Raw genomic sequence first — 23508 nt, forward strand, 5'->3', positions numbered from 1 at the left:
AGCGATGCAAATAAGTTAATTGCAGCGCATAAATCACAGCGTCATATTTTATTGCCTGTTCTTAGCTATGTCAGTCTAAATGAGATGACCAAAGCAACCAACAGTCACAGCACAGTACAACCTGGGCAAGGTAAAGGCCCATGGAAACCTATGCTTTTACAGGTTAGAAATAGGCAGCAGGCATTAATCATTAACTATTTATTTTGGTTTGCATTTATTCTTCCCCCCTTCCCCAGCTGCATCATAAAGATGAAGACCATTGCACTCTGGTGTGGTCCATCTCCAGCAGTCTGCCACACCCCCGAACAGTCACAAGTTTTGTGCTCCAATCAGCAATGTCCATGCTTCCTGCTGATTGAAGTACAGTGATTGCAAGGGGCGTGGTGGACCACAGATGATAGGCTGCTGCTCTCACACAGAGTGCAGTGGTCCTTTTCTTCAGGGGGCTGCTGGGAAATATGATTTACTTTAGACATAAGCACATACACAGGTTGAACTGGATGGACTGGTGTCTTTTTTCAGCCTTACTGACTATGTAACTCTGCTCCATCATAGGCTGTCACCGCTGAGCTCTCTTTCTGTAAATGGTAATTCCCTGGCTGTTATACCGATCCAATGGCTTTCTGAGTCATTGACCCAGGACAAGTATACAGATCAAGATTTCAGATTTCCCTTTCTGCATCCTTGTTCCAGGTCTGGATCAGAAAGTGTTCAACCCAAAGGCAACCAGCATTTTCAAAAGACGGTTTACAGCTAACAGCCTTCCTATAATTAAATACAGTATTATATAAATATTCAACATTTAATTACAGAAGTTAAGCTCCTGCACTACCCACAACTCCCCTATCCCTGTATGTTGTGATCGTTAAGATGCCCATCTAATAGTAGTTTTTAAACTATCTATACTCTCTGCTGATACCACTGCTTGTGGAAGAGAATTCCACATCCTTACTGCTCTGGCAGTGAAGAACCCTTTACGTGGATTAAAGTGAATGTAAAGTCTTGTGTTTAAAAAAAAAAAAATCAAACATGTTATACTTACCTCATCTGTGCAGTTGGTTTTGCTCAGAGTGGCCCAGATCCTCCTCTTTTCTGGTCCCTCTTCACTACTCCTGGCCCCTCCATCCTGTTGAATGCCCCCACAGCAAGCAGCCTGCTATGGGGGCACCCAAACTGAGCTGCATCTCTGAGTGTTCATTCAAAAACTGAGCTGCCATTCGGCCCCACCCCTCTCTCTCCTGATTGGCTAACTGGCTTTGATTGACAGCAATGAGAGCCAATGGTGCCACTGCTATGTCTCAGCCAATTAGGAGGGAGAGTTCCGGGCGACTGAGGGACTCTTGGCATCGCTGGATAGAGATGAGGGTCAGGTAAGTATTAGGGGGTGCTGGGGCGGCTGCTACACACAGGAGGCTTTTTATCCTAATGCATAGAATGCTTAAAATAAAAAAACTTCTGCCTTTACAACTCCTTTAAGGTTAAACCACTTCTTTTCAGATTTCAGTAAATGGTCGCATGTCTTTTTGAACTCCCTTTCACTGAAATGTTTTTTGCTAAGGTCACCAGTACAGTATTCGTACATCGCTATCATATCCTCTCTCAAGTGTCTGTTCTCCAGAGAGAATAAGTTCAGTGCTTGTAGTCTTTCCCTATAGCAGCTGAGATCCTCTAATCCCTTTATTAGTTTTGTTGCCCTTCCCTGAACTCTGTCCAGTTCCAGCACATCCCTTTCTGAGGACCCATGCCCAGAACTGGTCAGCATACTCAAGATACGACCATACCAGAGTCTTGTAGAGTGGGAGAATTATTGTTTTATCTCTGGAGTAAATCCCCTTTTTAATGCATGCTAATATTCTGTTGGCTTTGCTTTCAGCAGCTTGGCATTGCCTGCCCTTGCTGAGCTTGTCATCTACCAGGACCCCAAGGTCCATTTCCTTCCTGGATTCCCCCAGAGGTTCTTCCCCTAGCGAGTAACTTGCATTCATATTTTTAGCACCCAAGTGCATTACATTTTACAACATTAAACCTCATTTGCCATGTAGTGGTAAGCAAACCCCAAGAGGAAAATAAGGATGAGGGGTGTACCAGGATGTAACAGTTTTACACAAGCTAGTACAAGTATATTCTGATACGTTCCAAAAGTGAACCTGCCTGCCATTTTAAACTGGCTTCTCATCGATGTGTGGACATAAATATGCATTTAACCTTGCTATACCACAGCATGCAGTGGTGTTCTTGAACAAGGTGAGGTTGATTTACTAAAATTAAGAAAAACTAACATGAAGGAAGAGGAGGAGTTGGATCTCCTTTCACAGTTAGAAATAGCGGTAAGGCAGGGAAATGTCATCATAATGGGACTTCAACTATCAAGATATTGACTGGGCAGAAGGGACAACTCACTCATTAAAGACTTGCCATTTCCTAAATGTCTTACAGGACAACTTTATGGTATATCCCAATTTGTAGATGCCCCAACTAGAAATTAAACATTGCTAGACCAAATAATTAGAAATGATACAGATCTGGTCGCAGATGTGGAAATACGGGACAACTTGGGAACTAGCTATCACAGCATAATCACATTCAGCGTAAAACATAGTAAAAGGAGGCACAAGGGTAGTACAAGAGAACTAAACTTCAAAAAAGTCAACTTTTCTAAACTGCGCTCAATACTACTAGATATTAAATGGGACCAAATCCTCAAAACATTGAACACTGAGGAAAAAAGGGAGTGCTTTAGGAACATATTAAATAAAGGTATCACTGAGTGCATTCCAATGGGCAATAAATATAGAAGAATGAAGGTTAAACCTGAATGGCTAAACCACACCATGAAAGTCATATTAAAGTAAAAAAAAATGGCGTTTAAAAAATAGAAAGCGGGGTGGGGCTGATTGTCAGCATTTCAACACTTTAAGGAATGCAATAAAACGTTTAAGAATGTAATCAGAATTTCTAAGCTTGTTCCACAAGAGACACATAGCAAAACAGAGTGAAACATTTTTTAAAAACTGAGGTCGAAGCACATAGACCCCATAAAGGATTAATAGGGGAAGTTTGTTACAGATGGTAAGGAAAATGCTTTCTTACAGTATATTCAGTTTTTACACAGGAAAAGGAGGGGTATAACAACCACAACTGTACTGTTAGTAACAAATCACACAATGTAACCTTGTGGCTTACAGAAACCATTGTCCAGAAAGGCTGGAAAAGCCTAACAGAAATAAATCACCAGGATCAAATGGCTTAAACCCAAGAGTTCTCAAAGAACTCAGTCAGGTTATATTCTGACCGTTATTCCTAATCTTTATGGTTAGCATGCTGACAAGAATCGTACCAGCTGATTTGCGAAGCGCCGACATAGTAACAATATTCAAAAAATTGAAGAGATATATTCATGGAGATTACAGGCTGGTCAGTCTAAAATCGATAGTTTGTAAACTATTAGAGGGGATGTAAAGGGACTATAACCAAGGGTTTTCTGATGAAAACAGTATCATTAGTAATAATCAGCATGGGTTTACAAAAGGTCGTTCTTGCCGAACCAATCTGTTAACATTCTACGAGGAAGCAAGCTGTTATCTAGATAAAGGTAGGCCTGTGGTTGTGGTGTATCTGGATTTTGCAAAAGCATTAGATACAGTCCCCCATAGATCCACAAACTGAGATCTGTAGGCATGGACCATAGGGTTTGTTCTTGGATATAAAACTGGTTACAGGGGCGTGTCCAAAGGGTGATAATAAATAACGTGTACTCAGACTGGTCTGGAGTGGTAGGTGGGGTACCCCAAGGCTCTTTCCTACGACCAATTCTGCTTAGTTGATTCATAAATTATATAGAGGATGGGATAAATAGCTCATTCTCAGTGTTTGCAGATGATACAAAGCTAAGCAGGGCAATAACTTCACAACAGGATCTAGAAACTTTACAAGAAGACCTCAATAAAATAATGGGATGGGCGTTTGACTGGGCTTATAATGTCTTTTCCTCAAAACGCATCAAAATCATGCCAAAAGTAGTGCAGGGACTACTTTGAAGTCGGTGCGACTTCAAGTCACACAGATGTGAATGGGGCTCATTGAAAATAATGGGGAACGACTTGTCATGCGATTTTGCAGTCCCAAATCGCATGACAAGTCGCACAAGTGTGAAAGCAGCCTTAATATTGAAAAAATGTAAAGTAATGCAATTGGGGGCTGAAAGTATAAACACAAGTTATTCACTTGGGGGAGAACCTCTGGGGGAATGGAGGATGGAGAAAGATCTGGGGGTCCTAGTTGAAGACATACTGAGCGATAGCATACAATGTCAAGCTGCAGCAATCAAAGCAAGCAGACTATTACCATGCATGGAATAGAAGGAAGGATATGCTGGAAATGGAGAGGATCCAGAGAAAGGCAACAAAATTAATAAGGGGACTGGAGGACCTCAATTACGGGGAACAACTACAAGCACTAAATGTATACTCCCTGGAGAAGAGACACTCGAGAGGAGATATAATAGAGATATACAAATATCCTAATGGGGATCCCAGCATTGGAAGAAAACGATTCAGTCTCAGGGAGTATAGAAAGACATGGGGCCCCACAATGAGATTGAGAAGTTGTTTAACCTTAAGCTGCTTTTCCCTGTCAGGGCAGTAAGAATGTGGAACTCACTTCCACAATTGGTGGTGTCGGCAGGAAGTATTATTCATTTTAAATTACTCCTGGACGTGCATCTTAGTGAACACAATATATAAGGATATGGGAAATGATTATCGACATGAACACACATACATCAATTATACAGGCTGGACTGGATAGACCAGTGTCTTTATTCAACATTACCAGCTATGAAACTATAAAAATTGGAGAGAGCAAAATATGGTGCAGCTGTACATGGTAGCCAATCAGCTTCTAACTTCAGCTTGTTTAATTAGGCTTTGACAAAAAAAAAAAAAAACCTGGAAGCTGATTGGTTTCTTTGCAAAGCTGCACCAGATTTTGCTCACTCCAGTTTTTTTCCAGTGGGTTTCTGGTGCAGTGGAACTCAAGGAACTGGCTTTGTAGTCTGACAGTCACAAACACAATGCCTCCTGTGCTCAGAAAAATAGCCTCTCTGGATGGATATGTTTATATCTCCATTATACTTGAAAGCGGATAGCCATGGTCTTGCTGCCCTCAAAGACTTGGGGAAGTCTACAACACTGTAACCGTATAAAAACACACAGAGGGCGCACTGACCTTGTGCATTATCCCGAGACAAATAATTTATTGTTTTAAAAACATGGTAAGTATAATACTCACAAAAATTGCAATTGTTAAAAGCGCATCACAAATCCCAGCATAGTTCCATCCAAATTATATCAACATGTACAACAGAAACTGATGACCCCGTGGGCTGATGTGTTTCGAGGATTTCCTCTTCTTCAGAGCCACATAAAATGACTGCTAGCACCTGTGACGAGACCAGTCTCGCCACATTGCATTGGAGGAGCCTGGTTGCCCGCCTGCTGCCTTTGGACTATGGACCAGACTTTAAAAGACTTTGACTCCCTGGCAATTAAACTGTATTCGTGGGGTCTGAGTGCCATTCACCTAATAATGTGCACTCAGACCTGAGCTATCTGGGGATATGTAACATGTCTATGTTTAGTGTATAAAAAGTAACTTTATATATTTTAAAGCAGAATACTGTATTTGGGTCCCCATGCGTGTAATGGAGTCTCGCTGTGAAAACTAGTTCTAGCTGCAGAGAGAGAGAGGGGGGGATTGTTTCCAGCAGCCCCCTCCTGAGGAATGTCTACTGATTAACTGAGGCTATTGATAAACATGTTAATGAGCTCACCTGGCTGTCTACTAAGGGAGGAAGCCAGGATGCATTGTGGGGATGTTTTGCTTCTGGGAGTCTGTAATGTGATACATGTCTGTTTGTGTTACAGTCTTCCATTTGGTCCCCTAAGGGAGTGTCTACCAGGTGGAGGGCCTGCATAAATACAGGGGCAGGGAGCCCTCAATAAACATTCCACTGTTTGACCTTCCACACGGAGCTTTGTCTCGTCCTTGGGGGGATTCACTGTATGCTGTTGGAGACCGATTGCTAGGAATGTAAGCTGATGTATGCTTCTCCTGTTCGTCTGCTAGCAGCTATTCGTGAGGTTCCAGGTTGGAGTGCTATATTGTATCCAGTTCGGGAGTGTGATCTCCTGCAAGTAGCTGTGCCTGCTCTCTCAGAAAGGGGCATATCGCCTAAACGGATTTTAACCCCTTGTCTGCTGAAACGGTCCGTTACAGCACCCTTCTTATATACAGAGCAGATTGACAGGAAACAGTTCTAGATGTGGGTGTTAACTGCTCACATCAACAACCCCTGGGCAAGAGTAACATTGCAATGCATATGTGTAAAACAAAAAAAAAACATATACACATATATATCTCTATCCACACACGTGTGTACACACATATGTGTATGTATATGTGCACACAAACACACACACATATATGTATATATATATATATACACATGATCATCAACCAGAGATCATCACTACATTACTAGTCACCATCTTAATACAGTCCATATAAAATCATGTGAATCTTGGATGTAAACATTGAATTATTAATCATAGACCATTTATTTCAATATTTGAGATACCTCAGCTGGCATTTTTTGCTTAGTCCTGTGTGCCATTAGACTGTGACAGGGGGGGGGGGGGAGAGCGGCGCCAATCTCAGTGCAGCAAGTATATAAAAGGCCATTTATTGTATGAAAAACACTCACATAATGTAGTGTGATGCAAGCATGGAGTGCATGGGACACACTGTGGTGGTGGAGTCCTGGCGGCAAACAGATGTCCTGTGTTTCCCAACATTCTGGCCGTTTCGCTGGAGTCCAGGGCTCCAGGAGCAGGGAGGAGCACCTGGAGCCCTGGACTCCCCTGGAACGGCCAGAACACTACATTATGTGAGTGTTTTTATTACAATAAATTGCCTTTTATATACTTGCTGCACTGAGATTGGCGCCGCTCTCTCTCTCCCCCCCCTCTTGTCTACCTCACACAGAGCTGCTTCATACTCTGCGAGCTGGCTCGAGATCTTCTCTGTGAATCCAGTGCGATCCTGCACCAGCATCATAAATTTTACTTTTTTGAACTTCACACCGCATTTGAACTTCATTTTAACTGTCTAACTGATTTTTGCTAAGATTTATTGCTCCCCCTTCTTTGTTTTGTTTTATCGGTTGTTTATCCCCTTAGCGCTCATCATCCTTCTCTGTATTGATTCCCTCTTGCAGCATTCCCCAAACTCATGGTGCAAGTGTCCCACTAACTGTTGTACCTCAGGATAGTGCAGACATTTTTCCTGTTAGTGTGGCTAGAATGCACGCCATGACCGCCACCTCAGAAGTCTGGTGCATTCCAGCCCTCACAGGAACCGCAGTAGTCTGACAGGCAGAGGTAGCTGGATTAAAAGAATGGCTGCACAGAATTCTAATTCTTTGGGAGGTGAAACAGTTACCATGAATGTGTTTTTGAACTCTGTGTATTTAGGATTTCAGCCTGAGACAAGTTAATAGCTTGGCGTAAAGTATATTGAGCCATGACCTTGTTTTATTCCCTCAATTGACATGATGGGCCAACTATGTCATTGACTCCTTGGGAGAGTGTGCTCCAGGCACTGGTCTCGGCGGTCAATGGTTTAACGGGCTGCTTTGACAACGCTGGACATAACCATAAAAAAAGGCACAGCAGTCAAATACAAACATAAGTTAACCTGGGTGGATGTTCTCAGGAACATCCACCCAGGTTAACTTAAACTCAAATGATTCTGTGAAATTTCTTTAATTAGGCTAAATAAAACCAAAAAACAGGATGCAAACATTTTGTGAACTGCATGCGATTGACCAAAACACAAGTGCATTTTACATTGGAGAGAATGCATCTTCCAAACCCAGGTCTGTGAGATGCTTAAGAGAAAATGGCTACTTACCTCTGGGCAGGCATTCCAACCCCTCATTAGCAAAGATGAAATCGGCTTTGGGATGGAGTATCCTATTGGTGGTCTAATGTGATGGTATGCCATGTCGGCAGCAGCTGCAGCTAGAGAGAGACGGTAGAGGTAATTAGTCCTCAGAACTGAAGGAACACAGAGGAAGGCAAATACACCAATATATATATCAGTGGTTGTTTTGATCTATTAGTATAAAGAGATCCAGACGCCAGACCAAGAATCTTCCTATAAAATTATATTTGCATTCAAAGGGGTTGATTTACTAAAACTGGAGAGCGCAAAATCTGATGCAACTCTGCCTAGAAACCAATCAGCTTCCAGTTTTTTTTTTGTTTTCACAACTTAATTTCACAAGCTGAAAGTAGAAGCTGATTGGCTACTATGCACAACTACACCAGAATTTGCACTCTCTAGTTTTAGTAAATCAACCCCACTGTATTTTACACATGGTATTTACCTGTAAGGCCTCATGCACACTGGATGTTTTTACAGCTGCTGTTTTTGGCATCAGACGATTTTCTCTACAGCCAGTAAACTCCTCAGCATGCTTTCCTACGTGTCCATGCACACATATGTTTTTATCAGCAGTTTTTGGAAGGGGTGTTTTCTAGTTAAAAAAAAAAAAAAACAGAACTAGTGGGAACTTGACTGGCCTGCACAGAGTCCTGACCTCAACCTGATAGAACACCTTTGGGATAAATTAGAGTGGAGACTGCAAGCCAGGCCTTCTCTTCAACATCAGTGCCTGACCTCACAAATGCGCTTCTGCAAGAATGGTCAAACATTCCCATAGACACTCCTAAACCTTGTGGACAGTCTTCCCAGAAGAGCTGAAGCTGTTATAGCTGCAAAGGGCAGGCCAACTCAATATTGAACCCTACGGACCAAGACTGGGATGCCATTTAAGTTCATGTGAGTGTAAAGGCAGGCGTCCCAATACTTTTGGTAATCGCACATACGCATCGCTGAGGTTTATGTGCTGTGAGCGCTCTCACTGCATGCTCCCAGCACAAAGACTTAGCTGTTGAAGACAGCTTTTGGTCTGTACAAAAGATTGCTAGTTGGCAGGACCAGCTTCCAGATCATGTGACCACTATGACCGTGGTCACATGATCACTGATCATTCCCATTCCTGGCATTCAGAACTGTTTAACCAGTTCTGGTCCGGAAAGAATTTCCCCCTTAATGACCAGGCCATTTTTTGGGATTCGGCACTGCATTAATTTGAATGACAATTCCGCGGTTGAGCGACGCTGTACCCAAATAAAATGTATGTCTTTTTTTCCCCACAAATAGAGCTTTCTTTTGGTGGTATTTGATGACCTGTGCGATTTTTATTTTTGAGCTATAATCAAAAAAAGAGCAATATTTCTGGAAAAAAAAATAACAATATTTTTTACTTTCTGCTATATAACATTCCCAATAACAAAAATGTAAAAATCCAATGTTGACATTATTTCAGGCCAATTTGTATTCTGCTACATATTTTTGGTAAAAAAAAAATCCCAATAAGTGTATATTGATTGGTTTGCGCAAAAAGTTATCACGTCTACAAGCTAGGGGAAAGATTTATGTAATTTTTATTTATTTATTTATTTTAACTAGTAATGGCTGAGATCTGCGATTATTAGCGTGGCTGCGACATTGCGGCAGACAGATCGGACACCTAACTGACATTTTTGACACTTTTGGGGGGACCAGGGACATTACTACAGTAATCAGTACTAAACATATGCACTGTTACTGTACCAATGACACTGGCAGGGAATGGGTTAATCAGGGGCGATCAAAGGGTTAAATGTGTCCCTAGGGGGTACTTTCTAACTGTGGGGGGTTGGCTTTCGGCATGAACACAGAGATCTGTGTTCCTAAATAAGAGGAACACAGGAACCCTGTGTTCATATCAGACAAAACAGCGGTCTGCCGTGTTGACAATGGCAGACTGCCGTTCGGGCTCTTATGGGGAGCGATCGCGTGTGCCTGACCCGCTTCCCTTGTGGCAAGTGGGTGCGCGCACCTGCGCTAGCAGTCCCGCAAAGTGACATACAGTAACGGTGTTTCGTGGGACAGAGCCGACCTGCCGCAGTAAAACTGCGGCGGAGCAGTCGTTAAGTGGTTAAAGGAATGGGAAGGGGATAAACAATGTATACCATGCAGGGCTGGCCAACTAAATTGTATTGCCTGGGTCCAAGAATGAAATGCTGCCCTCCACCCCCTTAAAAAAAAAAAAAATAAATCACTCCCACCAAAAGGCCCCTACATACATTATTTTCTATCAATATAAACTTTTGGAAATATTAATGTATACTGTTATCTTCCTCCATAACTCACCACCAGACCGGTCCACCAAACACCCATGTTTTAAGCCCTGATGAAGGGGTCAGGGCTACATTCTTGAAACACGTTAGATTTGTAAACATTACCTTAAGTTTACATTCAATTACAGTGTGGCATTCAATTCTAGATTTACTGAACTTTTTCACAACCGAAGGTGATCATGGAAATTCTTTGGCTTGCAGAAGCTGCAATCCCAATTTTAATTCACTATATTTGCACGACTGCTATGCTATTTTGTAATAACAATGATATATAATAGACAATAAAACCTCAGGGTTCCAGTGCTATTAATACTCTGTTCCAAGAAAAAAAAAAAAAAAAGCTTGGCAGAGGTTCTATCCCTTCTCTACTTTAACCACTTGCCGACCACCCCATAAAGGTTTTTTGCGACAGGGCGGCCGTGCTTCGCAGGATTACATATATATATATATATATATATATATATATATACACCTGATCCTGCACTTCCAGGTATCAGTGCAAGTGAATGCCGCTGGTGGCTCGCTCCCACTTTGATTCTGCACAGCGGGAGCTGATCAGCAGGTCAAGTGGACCCGATGTCTCCTGGCACCTGCTGATCGTTCGGTAAACAAGACAGATCACCATTCCGTCAGTAGGAAAAGCATTGATCCTGTGTTCCGGAAAAGCAGAAGCATGGATCAATGTCTTTCCCTAATAAAACCACCTCTCACACTGTTAGAAAACACAGGCTAGGCACACACTCAACCCTTTGATCACCCCTGATGTTTAACCCCTTCCCAGCCAGTGTCATTAATACAGTGACAGTGCATATTTTTAGCACTGGTCATTGTATTCGTGTCACTGGTCCTCACAAAAATGCCAAAAGTGTCAGTAAAAGCCCGTACACACGTAGCGATTGTCGGCCGTAAATATTCGGCCACCGACCGATCGGCCGATTGTAGGCTTGTTAGTATGATGCTTCCGACAACCGACAGCGAATTTTCAGCCGAACAGAATCTGGCGTGCAGACTTTAAAATTTTTGTTGGCCATCACCAGAACGGCCGATTGTTCGCCAGTCAGTACAGAATTCGGCCGACAAACAGCAGATTAGCAAGACTGGGCATGCTCAGAAAAGAAAAAACACACGGAAAGTTAACCATCACATGACATCACTTCTGCAGTCGGCTGTTGTTGGCTGACAAAATTTGTGTGCAGTCTTTAGCACTTTTCAGCCGGCAGGACAGCACCGGACAAAAGACGGCCGATAGTTCGGCCGACAATAGCTACGTGTGTACGGGGCTTTAGTGTCCCAAATGTCTGTCCCAATATCGCAGTCCCACTATATGCCATTGACCGCTGCCATTACTAGTAAACAAAAAAAAAAAAATCCATAGTTTATAGATGCTGTAATTTTTGCACAAACCCATCAATATACACTTATTGTTTTTTTTTTTTTTTCCCCAAAAATATGTATATATTGGCCTAAATTGATGAAGAAATTTGATTTTTACATTTTCTTATTGGATATGTTTTATAGCAGAAAGCAAAAAATATTGTTATTTTTTTTTTTTTGCTTTTTTTAAATTGTCGGCCTTTTTCTGTTTAAAGCAAAAAAAAAAAAAAAAAAATGCACTGGTGACCAAATACCACCAAAAGAAAGCTCTATTTGTGAGAAAAAAGGACATACATTTTATTTGGGTACATCGTTGCACGACCGCAAATTGGTTAAAGTAATGCAGTGCGATATAGCAAAAAATTGCCTGGGCATGCAGGGGGGTAAATCTTCCGGAGGGCAAGTGGTTATGCAAACAGAAAAAATTATTGCAAATGGGTTATAAAAGGTGCAGGTTGTCAATATGATTTGGACTTCTCTATTGAGTCACAGACATGAAACAAGTAGGCAGGAAAGGAGTTAAAGTGATACTAATCCCTCATGTTTTTTTTTTTTAAAAGTATACTCCTTACACTAGTGTAGTATGTATTCACTAACCTTTTGATTAGTTTTAGTTTGGAAATATGGGTGCCCCCTCTGCACGCTCCCACCACTAGGACTACATTCCTGCAGGGAGACGCTGGCTGCACATGCAATCCCAGGAAGCCCCGGTCAGTCACGGAGTTCGCTGTGGCTCCGCCTCCCATGTCTATTGATTGGCATTGGAATCTGGAGCTCTGGACTGCAGCTCCACCTCTGCTCCACCCCATGTCTCATATGATTGACAGCAGCTCTTCCCTGTCCCTGCTGAAGAAAAGCAGGCCCAAGCCATGATGCTGCCACCACCATGTTTGACAGTGGGGATGGTGTGTTCAGGGTCATGAGCTGTGTTGCTTTTACGCCAAACAACGTTTTGCATTGTTGCCAAAAAGTTCGATTTTGGTTTCATCTGACCAGAGCACCTTCTTCCACATGTTTGGTGTGTCTCCCAGGTGGCTTGTGGCAAACTTTAAATGACATTTTTATGGATATCTTTAAGAAATGACTTTCTTCTTGCCACTCTTCCATAAAGGCCAGATTTGTGCAGTATACGACTGATTGTTGTCCTATGGACAGAGTCTCCCACCTCAGCTGTAGATCTCTGCAGTTCATCCAGAGTGATCATGGGCCTCTTGGCTGCATTTCTGATCAGTTTTCTCCTTGTATGAGCTGAACGTTTAGAGGGACAGCCAGGTCTTCATAGATTTGCAGTGGTCTGATACTCCTTCCATTTCAATATTATTGCTTGCACAGTGCTCCTTGGGATGTTTAAAGCTTGGGAAATCTTTTTGTATCCAAATCCGGCTTTAAACTTCTCCACAACAGTATCTCGGACCTGCCTGGTGTGTTCCTTGTTCTTCATGATGCTCTCTGCGCTTTAAACTGACCTCTGAGACTATCACAGTGCAGGTGCATTTATACGGAGACTTGAATACACAAAGGTGGATTCTATTTATCATCATTAGTAGTGTTGAGGGAACACGGACTGTATTATTCGTGTTCGTACCGAATAATTGGATTTTTGTTACCCGAACACGGACCCGAAAACTTTACTGTATGTTCGGGTTTAAAATCCGTGTTCGGTCATTTTATTTCCAGGTTTGTATGTAATGGTGCGCTTTTAATGGCGGGCTTTCAACAGCCAATCAACAAGCGTTTAACTGGTGTGCCTTAAGCCATCCCAGCCATGCCTACTAATGTATTAGTAGCTGTGATTGGCCATCTGAAGCATGTGACCATGTTTTTATAAGTCCGAGAGCCCCAGCGCACCGCGTCATTCTGCTGTAGATTAGGGACAGAGCACACATCATACGTGCTGGCTGCTGATTAGGGACAGACAGTGAAAAATTATATTGTGTCGGAAAAGAATTCAGGGTCAGGTCGGAGTGCAGGCAGGGCGAGTTATTAGGGCATTTTAGGGCGAGTTATTAGGGCATTTTAGGGCGAGGCTGGAGAATAGGCAGTGTCAGTGTTCTACATCGATTTTGCTGTGTGGGGGGTTTGCAGTGCCAGTGACCGATCTTATCAATCATTTTAGGGCGAGGCTGGAGAATAGGCAGGGTCAGTGTTCTACATCGATTTTGCTGTGTGTGGGGTGGTGCAGTGAACACAATCTTTTTGCTCACTGAGGAGGAGGGAGAAAAAAATCTTTTTTATCAGTCAGTTGTGTGCAGCGTTTTTCCTTCAGTGCTGCTGACTGTGATAATACACTGCTGTGTTCACATGTGCTATTATTGAGTGATTTTAAAATGTATACACTTTTTTCTATTCCACTATTCAATATACACCCTTTTGGGTTAAAAAAATTAAATTGTGGCATAGTCTGTACTAATCTATTTAAAAATTACAAACTTAAAGGGGAATTTTCTTTTTTTTTTTCCCTTCATAGCCTGCAGCAGAGCTGACTGATATAAGACACTGCTGTGTTCACATGTGCTATTGAAAAATCACCAATTTTATATCATATTTTCTATTCCGCTATTCAATCTACACCCTATGGGGTAAAAATAATTAAATTGCGGGATAGTCTGTATCGGTACGTGTGAGATACACCTTTCCAATTTTTGGGGCGCATCTCATACCGCCGAGGATTGCAGGGTGCTTCAGTTTGCCTCCTGCCTGTTCCAAACTCCTCCTACTCCTCATCCTGCCTTTGGGGTACAAAAAATAGTATTTGGGGCCTAGTCTGGGTCTGTACGTGTGAGATACATACACCTTTTGATATCATATTTTCTATTCCGCTATTCAATCTACACCCTTGGGGTAAAAACAATTAAATTGCGGGATAGTCTGTATCGGTACGTGTGAGATACACCTTTCCAATTTTTTGGGGCGCATCTCATACCGCCGAGGATTGCAGGGTGCTTCAGTTTGCCTCCTGCCTGTTCCGAACTCCTCCTACTCCTCATCCTGCCTTTGGGGTACAAAAAATAGTAATCAGGGCCTAGTCTGGGTCTGTACGTGTGAGATAGATACACCTTTTGATATCATATTTTCTATTCCGCTATTCAATCTACACCCTTGGGGTAAAAAGAATTAAATTGCGGGATAGTCTGTATCGGTACGTGTGAGATACACCTTTCCAATTTTTTGGGGCGCATCTCATACCGCCGAGGATTGCAGGGTGCTTCAGTTTGCCTCCTGCCTGTTCCGAACTCCTCCTACTCCTCATCCTGCCTTTGGGGTACAAAAAATAGTAATCGGGGCCTAGTCTGGGTCTGTACGTGTGAGATACATACACCTTTTGATATCATATTTTCTATTCCGCTATTCAATCTACACCCTTGGGGTAAAAACAATTAAATTACGGGATAGTCTGTATCGGTACGTGTGAGATACACCTTTCCAATTTTTGGGGCGCATCTCATACCGCCGAGGATTGCAGGGTGCTTCAGTTTGCCTCCTGCCTGTTTCGAACTCCTCCTACTCCTCATCCTGCCTTTGGGGTACAAAAAATAGTAATCGGGGCCTAGTCTGGGTCTGTACGTGTGAGATACATACACCTTTTGATATCATATTTTCTATTCCGCTATTCAATCTACACCCTTGGGGTAAAAACAATTAAATTGCGGGATAGTCTGTATCGGTACGTGTGAGATAAACCTTCCAAATTTTTGGGGCGCATCTTCCACCGCTGAGGATTGCAGGGTGCTTCAGTTTGCCTCCTGTTCGGACCTCCTCCTACTCCTCATCCTCATCCTGCCTTTAGGGTACAAAAAATTGTAATCGGGGCCTAGTCTGTGTTTGTACGTGTGAGATACATCGTTTTGTAAAAATTTTTCTATTCCGCTATTCAATATACACCCTGTTTGAGTATAAAAAATTAAATTACGGCATAGTCTGTATCAGTACATGTGAGATACACCTTTTTAAATTTGTTTGGCGGATCTCCTTCCACCGCCGAGGATTGCAGGGTGCTTCAGTTTGCCTCCTGTTCCGAACTCCTCCTACTCCTCTTCCTCATCTTGCCTTTAGGGTACAAAAAATTGTAATCGGGGCCTAGTCTGTGTTTGTACGTGTGAGATACACGGTTTTATCAAATTTTTCCTATTCCGCTATTCAATATACACCCTTTTGGAGTGTAAAAAATTAAATTACGGCATAGTCTGTATCGGTACGTGTGAGATACACCTTTTAAATTTGTTTGGCGCATCTCCTTCCACCGCCAAGGATTGCAGGGCGCTTCAGTTTGCCTCCTGTTCCGAACTCCTCCTACTCCTCTTCCTCATCCTCCCTTTAGGGTACAAAAAATTGTAATCGGGGCCTAGTCTGTGTTTGTACGTGTGAGATACACCGTTTTATACCCTTTTTTATATTCCGCTATTCAATATACACCCTTTTGGGGTGAAAAAAATTTCTCAAGATGAGTACATGGAAGGACCATTGCAGCACGTCTCCGATGATGACGAAACGCAGGTGCCAACTGCTGCGGCACTCAGAATTGTGGAGACCGACAAGGAGGGCAGGGGTGAAGACTGGGTTGAAGATGATGTGGAGGACGATGAGGTCCTCGACCCCACATGGAATGAAGGTCATGCAGGTGACCTGAGTAGTTTGGAGGAAGAGGCAGTGGTCGCACAGAGCCACCAGCACAGCAGAAGAGGGAGCAGGGTGCAGAAGCGGAGCGGCCGTGCCCAAGACACTACGCCTGCTACTGCCCAACGCAGCAAGGGACCGAGCGCACCAAAGCCAGCTCAAAGGAGTTCTCTAGCGTGGAAGTTCTTCAGAAAATGTGACGATGACAGGACACGAGTGGTTTGCACCCTGTGCAATCAGAGCCTGAAGCGAGGCATAAACCTTCTCAACCTGAGCACAACCTGCATGATCAGGCATCTAAGTGCAAAGCACGAGCTGCAGTGGAGTACATAGTTACATAGTAGGCGAGGTTGAATAAAGACAATAGTCCATCCAGTTCAACCTGTGTAGGTGTGTGTGACTGTAATCATCTAACATAGCCCTCAATCTCCTGATCCTTGAGATGTAAGTCTAAGAGTCTTTTGAAAGTCACCATACTACCCGCAGAAACCACCTCTTGTGGTAGACAATTCCACAATCTTGTAGCCCTAACAGTAAAGAACCCCCCACGTTGCCTGAGGTTAAAACGCTTCTCCTCTAATCGCATTGTATGTCCTCGAGTCCTCATGCAATTCCTTCGAATGAACAGCTTTTCTTCTAAGCTGAGATCCCCATTAAGATATTTATAAATTGCTATCATGTCCCCTCTCAGACGTCTTTTCTCCAGGGAAAATAAATCGAGCGATTGCAGCCGCTCTTCATAGGTAAGGTCCTCCAACCCCCTAATCAGTTTAGTTGCCCTTCTCTGGACTTTCTCCAGCTCCAACACATCCCTCCTGAGGACTGGCGACCAGAACTGGACAGAATACTCCAGATGCGGTCGGACCAGAGTTTTATAAAGTGGAAGGATTATAGTCTTATCTCTGGAATACATCCCTTTCTTTATGCATGCTAATATTCTGTTGGCTTTGGAAGCTGCCGCTTGGCATTGCATGCTGTTGCCTAATCTATCATCAACTAAGACTCCCAAATCTTTCTCCATTTTTGATTCCCCCAAGGGTTCCCCTCCTAACATGTATTGTGTTTTTATGTTTTTGGTCCCCAAGTGCAAAACCTTACACTTCTCCACATTAAACCTCATTTGCCATGTCGTTGCCCACTCCGTAATTTTGTCCAGGTCATTCTGTAGGATATCTGCTTCATGCTGTGCAGTTATTGCCCTGGCCAATTTTGTGTCATCTGCAAAAACTGATAACGAACTACTGATCCCTTCCTCAATGCTGTTTATGAATAAATTGAACAAGGTTGGTCCCAGGACTGAGCCCTGGGGCACCCCGCTTACTACCTCAGACCAGTCTGAGTATGCGCTGTTTATTACTACCCTTTGGACACGGCCTTTTAGCCAATTCCGTATCCAAGAGCAAACCCTGCTGTCGATACCTGCAGACCTTATTTTATAAATTAAGCGCTTGTGGGGAACTGTATCAAACGCCTTAGCGAAATCCAAGTACACCACATCCACTGGTCTCCCCCTATCTAGCTCACAGCTCACTTCCTCGTAGAATGCTAAGAGATTGGTTTGACAAGAACGCCCATTTGTAAACCCGTGCTGGTTACTACTGATGATGTTGTTGTCTTTAGCATACTCTACGATATAGTCCCTTATCATCCCCTCCAAAAGTTTACATATTATTGATGTCAGACTGACAGGCCTATAATTTCCCGGGATATGTCTCTGGCCCTTTTTGAATATCGGAATCACGTTAGCCTTCCTCCAATCCCCTGGTACATCTCCTGTCCTAATACTGTCAGCAAAGATCAGGAACAGTGGTCTAGATATAACCATACTGAGTTCCTTGAGCACTCTCGGATGTACGCCATCCGGGCCTGGTGATTTGTTTGTGTTAAGTTTATCCAGTCTTTCCCTGATTTCCCCCTCTGTTAGCCATAGTGGCAAGTCCTGTGTATTACTACTAACCATACTGTCATGGTCAGTGTACCCTTCCTTTTCCTGCGTAAAAACTGACGAGAAAAAAGAATTCAGCACGGTTGCTTTTTCAGTGTCCTCTGTAACCATCCTCCCATCATCGTTAATTATGTGTGCAATATGCACTGCCCTAGTTTTTTTGCTGTTGATATATTTAAAGAATTTCTTTGGGTTTTTTTTACTATCCTCCGCTATTTGTCTCTCAAAGTTGATTTTAGCCATCTTGATTTCGTGTTTACACTTCTTATTTTCCTCCTTGTATTGCTGGAAGGCCGATACTGTGCCCTCTGATTTATATTTCTTGAAGGCCAATTTTTTTCCCCTAATAAGTTTTTTAACGCTACGGTTTAGCCAGCCAGGTTTGGCTTTGTCTCTTCTAAATTTATTCCCCATAGGAATGCACTGCAAGATGCCTTTGCTTAATATTGTTCTAAAGCATTCCCATTTTTTCTCTGTGGTCAGTGATCCCAGGGTTTGGTCCCAGTTTACCCTTTCCATCAATGAGTACAATTTTGGAAAGTCTGCCCTTCTGAAGTTTAGGGTTCTTATGTTCCCCACTTGCCTTTTTATATTGTTATTTATACTAAATGTGATCATCCTGTGATCGCTAGAGCCCAGGTTGTCCTGGACTCCTACCTCCGAGATTATGTCTGGGTCATTAGTGATCAATAGATCCAGGATAGCATTCTCTCTAGTAGGGGAATCCACCAACTGCGACATGTAGTTATCCTGTAAGGTTTCCGTGAATAGCCGGGCCTTATGCGAGTGTGCAGTCCCCTCTTCCCAGTCAATGTCGGGATAATTGAAGTCCCCCAATATGATGACTGATCCTAGTTTTGCCGCTTTACCTATTAGTGCTAAAAATTCCAGCTCTACCTCCTCCCCTTGGTTAGGTGGCCTATAGCAAACCCCCACAACTACTTTTCCCTTATCTTCTTCCCTATCGAGTTCAACCCACACAGATTCTAAATCCATGCTCATCCCATCCGTAATGTCACTCCTTTCTAGCACCTTTATATTGTTCTTGACATAGAGACATACCCCTCCCCCTCTTTTACCAACCCTGTCCTTCCGGTACACCGAATACCCTTGGATATTGGCCAGCCAGTCATGTGAGGGGTCGAACCAAGTCTCCGCTATTCCCACAAGGTCTATGTCTTCCTCATGTACTAACATTTCCAACTCATCCATCTTATTAGCTAGGCTCCTGGCATTAGCATATACCCCTCTTAGTTTTACGGAAGTTAAACGTGATTGGCGGTTTTGTTTATTTCTGTTTGGTCTGCTGTTCTCCCGCACAGACCCGCCAATTGATGTTGTTGACCTACTGTCGCTGTTGACCCTACAACTGCCTTCAGTCCTCTGCTCCCTCCTGACTGATTCTACTTCTGAGCCCTCCCCCCCCGTCTCCTAGTTTAAAAGCCCCTCCAACTCGGTAGACACCTTCAAAACCAAGAAAGGTCTCTGGCTCCTCTTGCTTCCTCTTCTGCTGCAGTCTCGGCCTCTCCATCCACCTCTGTAGTGATACCGGCACCTGCCACCCCGCAAACAGACGATCTGTCAGCAACACCACCACCTGGGTCACCAACCATCTCCACAATGTCCCGTGGAAGCGTTCAGCTTTCCATCTCCCAAACACTTCAGAGGAAGAGGTAGTACCCCCCTACCCACCCGCGATCCCTGGCCCTGAATGCCAGCATTTCAAAATTCTTGGCCTTTGAAATGCTGTCATTCCGTCTGGTGGAGACGCACAGTTTTAAAAGCCTTATGTCGGTGGCTGTCCCACAGTACGTCGTGCCCAGCTGCCACTACATTTCCAGGCAAGCCATTCCTTCCCTGCACAACCAAGTGGGGGAAAAAATCAGGTGTGCACTGTGCAACGCCATCTGTGGCAAGGTCCACCTAACTACCGATACGTGGACCAGTAAGCACGGTCAGGGGCGTTATATCTCCCTAACGGCACACTGGGTAAATGCAGTGGCGGATGGGCCTGAGGCGGATAGCAATTTGGCGCATGTCCTTCCACCACCGAGGATTGCAGGGCGCTTCAGTTTGCCTCCTGTTCCTAACTCCTCCTACTCCGCTTCCTCATGCTCTACCGCCTCCTCATCCAGTCAGCGTAACACCTTCACCACCAACTTCAGCACAGCCAGGGGTAAACGACAGCAGGCAGTTTTAAAACTTGCCTGTTTGGGGGAAAAACCACACACCGCGCAGGAGTTGTGGAGGAGCATGGAACAGCAGACAAATGAGTGGTTGCTGCCAGCGAGCCTTAAGCCCGGCCTGGTGGTGTGCGATAACGGGCGAAATCTCATAGCAGCTCTGGGCCTAGCCGGTTTGACGCACATCCCTTGCCTGGCGCATGTGCTAAATTTGGTGGTGCAGAGGTTCCTTAAAAATTACCCCGATATGTCAGAGCTGCTGCAGAAAGTGCGGGCCGTCTGTGCGCACTTTCGGCGTTCTCACCCTGCTGCTGCTCGACTGTCAGCGCTGCAGCGTAACTTCAGCCTTCCCACTCACCGCCTCATATGTGACGTGCCCACAAGGTGGAACTCCACCTTGCACATGCTGGAAAGACTGTGCGAGCAGCAGCAGGCCATAGTGGAGTTTCAGCTGCAGCACGCACGCGTGAGTCGCTCTGGGGAACAGCACCACTTCACCACCAATAACTGGGCCTCCATGCGAGACCTGTGTGCCTTGTTGCGCTGTTTTGAGTACTCCACCAACATGGCCAGTGCCGATGACGCCGTTGTCAGCTTAACTATCCCACTTCTATGCCTCCTTCAAAAAACAATTCGGGCGATGATGGAAGAGGATGTGGCACAGGATGAGGAGGAGGAGGAGGAGGAGGAGGAGGAGGATGAAGAGGTAACATTTCCAAGGCTTTCAGGGCAGTCATTCGCAAGTGGCTCCGAGGGTGGGTTCCTGCACCCACAGATGCCAGGGACACAATTGTCCAGCAGGGGCACAGTTCTGGAGGATGAGGAGGATGAGGAGGAGGAGATGGAACCATGTTCACAGCAGGGTGGCACCCAGGCCAGCTCATGGCCATCACTGGTGCGTGGCTGGGGGGATACAGAGGACACAGACGATACACCTCCCACAGAGGACAGCCTTTTCGTTGCCTCTGGGCAGCCTGGCACACATGAGGGATTACATGCTGCAGTGTCTCCACAACGACCGACGAGTTGCCCACATTCTAACTTGTGCTGATTACTGGGTGGCCACGCTGCTGGATCCCCGTTACAAAGACAACGTACCGTCCTTAATTCACTCACTGGAGCGCTGGTAGACGCGATGCTGCTGGCATTCCCACCTGACAGCGGGGCCACAGTGGAAGCCCAAGGCAGAGGAGGAGGAAGAGGTCGCCAACGCAACCAGGGCACCGCCAGCACCTCAGAAGGCAGGGTTAGCATGGCCGAAATGTGGAAAAGCTTTGTCAGCACGCCACAATAAACAGCAGCACCAGCAGCTCATATGGAACGTCTTAGCAGGAGGCAGCATTTCACCAACATGGTGGAGCAGTATATGTGCACACACCTACATGTAGTGAATGACGGGTCTGCCCCCTTCAACTTCTGGGTCTCCAAATTGGGCACATGGCCTGAGCTTGCCCTTTACGCCTTGGAGGTGCTGGCGTGCCCTGCAGCCAGTGTATTATCTGAACGTGTATTTAGCACGGCTGGGGGCGTGATCACAAACAAGCGCAGCCGCCTGTCCAGAGACAATGTGGACAAACTCACGTTCATTAAAATGAACCAGGCATGGATCCCACAGGACTTTTCCGTACCTTGTGCAGAATAGAGATGGATACCGACCTTACCCAGCCATTGTTCTATTTTTGATCTTTCTCACACTTTTGGGGTGTACCCTCATTTAAAATGACTGAAAAAAAGCAGTGTTGGCTACCTTGTCCTCCTCCACCGCCGCTTCCACCTACACCGCCCATAGGTGTGCGCAGCCTATTGCATTAGGGTGTGCACCCCAAAGTTTATATACACATGCATGTGTTTGCCTACATGTATATGGACCCGGTACATTACTCTCCCTGCTGGCAAAGTGAAATAGAAGTGTGTGGCACTTCTCTTATGGCAGAGCAGGTCCGAGGGTGATCTTTCCCATCTCCTCACTGGCAAACAGAGCGATAATGCTAATGTGCCCTAGGTGATTAGGGTGTGCCCAGGCACACCCGGCACACCCTGTGCGCACGCCTATGACACCGCCACATCCACCACCACCTCAACCTCCCTCCTACTCCATATGGGCCTCGTCCTTCACAGATGAAGAACATTGTTTTATTTTTCTGGTTTTTTTTTTGTTGTTTTAAGTTATTTCCCTATCCACATTTGATTGCAGAGCACTTGCCATGCTCTTAACTACGTTTTTGCTGCCATTTGCAGCACTCTAGCCCTTTCCATTGGTGTTTTAGAGCCATTTTAGTGCCTGAAAGTTCGGGTCCCCATTGACTTCAATGGGGTTCGGTGTCCGGGTAAAGTTCGGAAACACGGACCCGGACTTTTTTTTCAAGTTCGGCCGAACCCGCCGAACACGGACATCCAGGTGTCCACTCAACTCTAATTATTAGTCATTTAGGTCAACATTGGATCAATCAGAGATCCTCACTGAACTTCTGGAGAGAGTTTGCTGCACTGAAAGTAAAGGGGCTGAATAATTTTGCACGCCCAATTTTTCAGTTTTTTATTTGTTAACAAAGTTTGAAATATCCAATAAATTTCGTTCCTCTTAATGATTGTGTCCCACTTGTTGTTGATTCTTCACAAAAAATTACAGTTTTATATCTTTATGTTTGAAGCCTGAAATGTGGCAAAAGGTTGAAAAGTTCAAGGGGGACGAATACTTTTGCAAGGCACTGTATATTTATATATATATATATATATATATACTGTATATATACACACATACACACATTGCCTAGTCCAAAACTAAAAAAAAAAGAAAAAAAAAATGGGCTTTAAATTTTTATAATGAAAAAGAAAATGAAAAATAAAACCAGAACTATTATTGTTTCCCTTTGAGTTCAGTCTCCTCAGTATTACCCCCTCAAAGAGAACAGCTGCTCTATATAATTCTACATGAATCCCCCCCCCAAGTTGTAGAAATGTGTATCTATATTTTTAAAACCCGATGTATAGAAAATGTTCCCTCGTCTTCCATCTCTCACAGTACTGTCTGATAAGTCATCCCGCAGTCCACTACAACATCCAGCAGATAATAAGAGGCCGC

The 23508-nt window shown here is 44.2% G+C and overlaps 1 protein-coding gene across 1 annotated transcript in view; it reads right to left on the reverse strand.

The window, feature by feature from the left end:
* LOC309561428 (serine/threonine-protein kinase TNNI3K) overlaps window positions 1-23508 on the reverse strand; it is a 466208-nt gene that overhangs the window by 142092 nt on the left and 300608 nt on the right. Inside the window, exon 21 of the mRNA XM_082265332.1 lies at window positions 7972-8081. Within this exon, the coding sequence (XP_082121458.1) occupies window positions 7972-8081 (110 nt within the window). The remainder of the gene's footprint in view (window positions 1-7971; window positions 8082-23508) is intronic.

The sequence above is a fragment of the Pelophylax lessonae genome (assembly GCF_965119305.1).
Source record: "Pelophylax lessonae genome assembly, chromosome: 8".
Taxonomy (NCBI): Eukaryota; Metazoa; Chordata; class Amphibia; order Anura; family Ranidae; genus Pelophylax; species Pelophylax lessonae.